This window comes from Stegastes partitus, unplaced genomic scaffold (assembly GCF_000690725.1).
Source record: "Stegastes partitus isolate 25-593 unplaced genomic scaffold, Stegastes_partitus-1.0.2 Scaffold2131, whole genome shotgun sequence".
Lineage (NCBI taxonomy): Eukaryota > Metazoa > Chordata > Actinopteri > Pomacentridae > Stegastes > Stegastes partitus.
Genome location: NW_007579862.1, coordinates 74,518 through 81,120, shown reverse-complemented (window position 1 = coordinate 81,120; position 6,603 = coordinate 74,518). Strand labels below are relative to the sequence as shown.

At 39.2% G+C, this 6,603-nt stretch overlaps 1 protein-coding gene across 2 annotated transcripts; it reads right to left on the bottom strand.

Moving 5' to 3' along the window:
- Window positions 1-408: 408 nt before the first annotated feature.
- On the bottom strand, window positions 409-6,603 carry LOC103374066 (ER membrane protein complex subunit 10-like). Of its 2 annotated transcripts, XM_008304096.1 has the most exons (8): window positions 6,451-6,603; window positions 6,265-6,331; window positions 5,025-5,137; window positions 4,137-4,250; window positions 3,532-3,716; window positions 3,105-3,198; window positions 1,225-1,322; window positions 625-713 (listed from the first exon to the last, which is right to left on the bottom strand). In XM_008304096.1, the coding sequence occupies exons 1-7, from the start codon at window positions 6,541-6,543 to the stop codon at window positions 1,236-1,238; spliced, it is 753 nt and encodes a 250-aa protein (XP_008302318.1). In that variant the 5' UTR covers window positions 6,544-6,603; the 3' UTR covers window positions 625-713; window positions 1,225-1,235. The 2 variants fall into 2 exon arrangements, with proteins under 2 accessions (XP_008302317.1, XP_008302318.1); XM_008304095.1 differs by lacking the exon at window positions 1,225-1,322 and having other exon boundaries at window positions 409-713.

Here is a 6,603-nt window from a genome sequence, read left to right as displayed (position 1 = left end):
GAATAAACTGTCACAACAGTTGACACTTGTTGGGGGAACAGCAGCAGCTGCTCTAATCCCACTGGGGTAAACCCCAGACTGTATTATAAAGGATTAAAGTGTTGAATGGAGGCTTTCCAGTTCAAATGTGGCGAGCTGACGCAGAGGCAAGTCTGGTTTCCCCCATTAGTGAGAGAAAGCAGGAAGAAACACATTTAGGAGTCCTGAATCGCAGCTGCATTCCCAATCAGATTACAGTTCAGTTATCAAACTAAAGCTGAGATTAAACACTGTTTAGGCAACACAACATTTCACAAGATTTGATTTTTCTTTCAATCCTGAGTACTTCTTTAAAAAAAAAAAAAAATCCAAACCTGAGAAAGCAGGACATGATGCTGAGACCTGATTGTTTACAAACCTTCAAAAAAGTCAGGTCAAGTAATAAATACTTTATTTTCACATTACAAATGCAGTCATCAGCAGGACACAATATCTCCTCTGTACTGTACAGGTTTAATATGTGAGTGACAAACATTTATCCTCATTAAATAGCGTTATGTACAGCAATTAAAACTGTTACTTTTGTTCAGTAATGTTAACAAAAACAATCATAAAAAAAATCCTGTTGATCATCGGCCGCCTCCATTAGCTGCTCCGCCGCCGGCTCCTCCTCCGGACTGATCCTGAGCGCCGGACATCATCAAGAAGAGAACCAGAGGGACGATGTACATCCACTGAAAGGAAAAGATCGAGAAGAAAAAGGGAAGTCAATACAACAATTCCTGTGTTTTCAGGGTAACAAATTAACGGTGATCATTGACAAGAGTTCCACATTGGACATCCCAGATTAGGTTCAGTTTATGTTCTGAACAAAAGAGAAGAAAAGGTAAAGTGCACAGGTGGGTGAGAGGCTGCAGAGTAAAGATCTCAGGGTCAAACACCAAACACATGTTAAACGTATTCACACCGACTGTTCAGAATGAGCAAATAATAAACATCGCAGTTTGACATGCAGGCTTCTTAACAGACGGACTTTTGATTGAAGAAAATTTGATCTCCGTGTTTATCAGCCTTTAATGTATTTGGTATTGACCTTGAAAAGACCGTGAATGAGTGGAAATGAAAGAACAAGTGGAAAGCGAGGAGGTGGGGATCAGTTAGTGACTCTGCTTAGATGTTAAATCCAAAGTTTGACAGACAGAGGAGGGAGGGGGACAGAACGAGCCACAAGTAAGAAGACTGTACTTCAGTGGGAATCAGCTCTGCTCTCTGCCTCCCCCTGCTGGGGGCTGGGCCGAATTGGAGACCATGAGGAAGATTGCACCTCCCAGAATCAAATACCACTGCAACACAGCACAGCACCAAGTCAACACACTGTCACTGGATGCAGCACAGCACAGAGTCAACACAGTCACTGCACACAGCAAGTAACAGGGCAACACAAGACAGGTAGATCATGAACGAGTTCAGATAAGCCATGCCACGGGACACAGGACCGGGCGCTCTGTGAAAATGCTTTTAAATGTGTAGTTATACACCTAATGACAGCTTGTAACGTCAAAACTATTTACTACTTACTATTTGGTTTCAAAAAATGACTTGTTTTTGTGCTACTTGTGTTTAAAATGTCACTTCTTGGCAAGATGAGGATTGGATGATGAGTCCTATTATCAGCTAAAGACATCACACATGGCAGCACAGAGCTGAGGCTCAAACCATGACAAAGACTCAGGGTGCTTTTACACCTAATCTGTTTGGTTCAGGTAACCCTCTGGACCCCAAAACCTGCCAGCAGGTTTGACAGGTTTTTTAAAGAAACAGAAAAAGAAAAAGGTAGATTTTGAAGTTTCTGAAGGTCCTTGAACTGCTGATCTGTGATGGGTCATTGTATCAACAAACCACAATAAGCGTAAATAGTGGTATTCCACCATTTATTGCAAACATGTAAAATGTGCAAAAAATTAGGCATTTGTATTTGCCAAATTCTGTAAAAAAAAAAAACAATTCTGCCATCCTCAGTGCAACTGTGAAGCCGTTAGTGCCTCAGCTGTGACTAACAGCGACGTGACAGAAATTCAGTGACTTTCAGGCTGAAGTGTGATGAACTGCAGGCAGTGTTTAGATAGAGCAGAAAGGGAACAAGTAAGGAAACAAATGTAAAATGTAAGTAGTAAAACATTTATAGCATTTAGTCATTCTTGTTTTCCAGAGAGGTGGGGGGAAATCTTTCACAGAAAAGTTACTTTCAATCTTCTCTCATAGTTTGTCTTACCGTATCTGTGAAAGAAAGGTGCTGGCACTTCTTGCACTTACAATTTTGTTCATTTCACTCGTGTTTAATTTAATGAATATAGAAGATTACCTTAGCTTGTACAAACAGAAAGTGTAGTTATAGTTAGTATAAGTTAGAAGGTCTTCTTGCCACAATTAGGAATTATGAATCTGAAAAAGTAACACTGGGGGCTTGTTGAAAATCTGGTCTCTTAAAGAACTTGAGCATCTGCTGCACACCAATAACAAGTGTTGATTGGCAGGTTATTCCTGCTGCCAGCTTACCTTTCTGTTTGACATCAAACCAGCTGTCGGTTTTCATTATTTTCTTTTTGGTAGTGCATAGAACTCTCACTGTTGTTTCTATACTCATTCCAACATGTCGCCTGAATGCTTTTTATATTGACTCAGCCTAAGACCTTTCACAGAAACACATAGGAGCTGTGCCTAAGTTATTCTAAAGCAGGGAAAACTCTGTTAACATAAACTCGAGCAGAACTAAAAGTTAATGGTCCTTCGTCTAAACCAAACTACAGGTGTTAAAGCACCCTTAAACAGTGGAGTGACTCCAAACAGAATCCAACAGGGAGAGCAAACACACAGAGCAATACAAGAAAAAAAACAAAAAACACTGTGGTACTGATGTGCCGACTCTATCTTAAAACAAGCTGCACACATACAAAAAGTCATGGTGGGTCTGATAAAGCACAAAAAATGATGCGGGTATTTTAATTCATTGATTCATTAGCTTTACAGGAAATTACAATCATCACAGCCCCATTACTGAAGGCAGAGGATATATCTTTAGGCACAGCCTGCTAGCCTTATCAGCAGTTTTCAGTGTAAGTACTTACATATTTAGCAAAGAAGGATTTCTGCTCTTGTGGATTCTTCCCTTTCTTCTCAGATTCCTGTTCCATTCGTTCGAGGAACAGAGCGGTCTCAGGTCTGCATAGAAGTTGACAATTAGTATTCAAACAAACTCTAAAACAGAATGTGTATCTGAAAAGCACAAAAGGTGCAGAGAGACTTGCTCCTCCTATGGGCAAACGATTTGAAGCTGCTGAGCTGAGGCAAATACAGCCAAATCAAAGGCATTTGAAGAAGCTACACTCAGACACACAAGAGGATTTGACTAATGCACAGACAGCTTCAGATATGTGTGCACAGTGCATATTGAACAAGTAGTTTAGACAAGAAGAGAGAAAAATCAAAGTGAGAATTACATAAAGCTTCAGGAAGCAAGTGTGGAAAACAGTGAACAGATAATGTCAGACTGACCCCGGTGCATTGACAGGAGCCATGATGCTGAGCGTGGTATTGAAAACCTCAAGATCAACTTCATCCTCGACCTCAGTGCCTCTACAGGCTCCAGGTAACGTCACTATGGAGACACCGATGAGGTATCCAGAGACGTCGGTGTGGATTGTGATCACATCGCTCAGATGGGATTCAACCATGGCACACTGAGCAGCAAAGGAGAATACAGGCTCATATTAGCATTAAAAAATATTAATATGTCAGTCTAACTCATGTCTGTAACTTCAAACCCAATTAATTGGTTAGAAAAATGTACACACTGGCTCTGAGAGGCTGCGTGTCTAATCTCACACTGCATAAATATTTCAAATTTTCAAAGACTAAAAAAAACGTTTGTGGCAGGATCAACAATCAGTGTTATCACTCAATCAAACTCGACTCAAATTCAGCAAAGAAGACATTATTTGGTTTACTAGAGGAAATCATTGAAATGATTAGTCTGGTTAAGTAGTAGTACAAGTAGTACATTATTACAAAGAGCACCAACCACTTCTCGTAGTATTACTGAACACTTTAAAGTGGTTGTTTTAAGTGTAATTGCTGGTGAAGATCAGTGAAATACATACAGCTCTGACGAATGCTGTGAGGTAACCTTCCATCTGCCGCTCCGTCTGTCTGTCTGCCTGCAGGAAAACACGAGGCACTCTGATCCTGTACAGCCCGTCCACTGCGGCCACTTCCTGCAGAGACATCCATGTTCAAAGCAAACATGTTAGAGATGCAACCTCATGCTGTGATATATTGATCACACTCCGTTTACACAACTTCTACCAATGACTCAATATTCCTGGTGTATTACTCAAACAGCTTGTCAGTTTTCTTTTCAAATTTGGAAGAAACTCTTTGCAGTGGTCTTTTAGTCTTCTTGTGGCAAAATGTGTCCACAAAGAGAGAAACATTTATTTGAAATATGGCTGCACAATACATAGTTTCAGCATCGACACTGCTATAAGCGCAATAGAACTAAGGCACGTTAACTCAGATATATCATGTTACAACTGTTTTTGGTGCTTGGTACAAAAGAAAACTGTTGGAGTTCTCATTTTCAAAGACTAATCTACAACAGAGGTCTGTCTGATAGAACACAATTTACTCTGAAAAGGGTCTTTGGATACTCTAAAAGTTTTAAACTTTGTTTACAAGACTCAAGAGTTTGTTGACCACAGGCCCACATGAAGGCTGCATGTCATGCAACATTGAGTGCGTGAAAATATTTTGGCGACAGAAAGGAACATGTTGACTAAAACACATACTCTGTCAAAGCTAGACCTGAAAGTCATCCAAGACAAAGACATTTTTAAATGACTTTGCCAATGTTACACTAAATGAGAGAGAAAGGTTCCAATCATATATATATATATATATCACAAAAACCCAAATGTTAAAAATCCTTGTTGTGTAGGCAGCTTTAGTACATCAGTCGACATCCTTTCAAGCTGATGATCACAGCTCACCTTCAGTTTAGTTCTATCCTCCTCTGAGAGCTGATTCTGAGATAGTGAGACACTCGGCTCCCTTCCAGCTTTCAACACCAGGGCTCCACGCACTCGAAACTTGGCTACATCATCTGAAACAAGAAAGACAGTAAGAACAGAGTCAAGTCAAGTCATTGTCATTTATATAAATATGCAGTACATTTAAAACTACAGCCATAGAGCCAAAGTGCTTTCCAACAGAGAAGTAAGACTGATATATCAAATTTACCTAACAAGTTTAAATATTGGGGTTAAGACCCTACAGTATTATTATGTAAATTTACTCAAGTAATTTAAACCGACAGGAAGAATGAATGATTAAATTTCTTTAGAGCGAACACTACAGCTACACATTTATGTTTTTCAGAGAAAACCCAGCAAGAAGAGCATGTCAGACAAATTACTTAAAAAGCCACTTAGAAAAAAGGAGTGGTTGGAGACTATTTGGTATTCTTCAATATGCTGCTGTACACATGAATGCAGTTGCATGTTACTGTACATGCCGGGTATGGCTGAAGGATTTGGGAAAAATATCCAATTGCAATTTCTCTGGCAGATATCGCAATAGATTTAAAACCACATTAAACCGTATACACTATATTACATTTTTGATGCAGAGATGAGAACTAAAAGATATAAAAATGCTTCCAACATGTATCTATTTTTAAAAAAAAAGAAAAAAAAAGCATTGTATTTAGAACAATTACCGCAAAAGCTGTGATTCTGTTAAGTTAGACAAATGAAGTCATAACACTGAAAAACAGAAATGAACTAAAATAGGTAAATCATGAATGGCTGGGGAGCAGCATCTGAGTATTGCACAGTCTGCTATTAAAGGAATAAAAAAAATAAATAAACTGTCAGACACGCTGCATTATGTGCATCGTAAATTGCAGCCTTTGGCATTTGCTAATTGCATAGTTTCAATTTTTGCTTCTAATTTCAAATCTGTTAATTGATCAGCATTAATGCCGGCTTTTATATAGCAACTCGACAGCTCTTGAAACACTTAAATGCATGTTGTACCTGCTAACTTATCGATACGTTTATAAAAATGCACTTAATTGACAGATTTTTGAATGGAGTTTGGGGTGCAGGTCTCTCCATTCGGATGTGGCGTTAACGCTTGCAGTATACGACTACTCATTTAGCTTACCAGCATTAGCAATAACGTTTTTTACAACATTATAATGGCAGAATAATCTTAACAGTCGCTCACCGACTTCAAATGAGTGTTCAAGAGGCACAGAGAAACCGCTGAACTCAGTCTCCAAGGTATCACCGACCTGAGAGTAAAAATGAAATGTTAGTCGTTCGCTGCTCACACATGCTAATGCTAATCACGTAGCTTCCGCTTTGCTCCATTTAAAATGATGAGGTTTAAATACTAACATTTGTCACTTACCCTTCTCCCGTTATTACAACATACAAAATCTGTGCATACGACAAATAAAACAGCACAAACAAGAGCAACTTTGAATGGTGGTAGACGAGCCATTTTGACAGGAACGACAGTCAAGTGTACTAGCACAACATCAGCACTTCCGGAGTTCTTCTT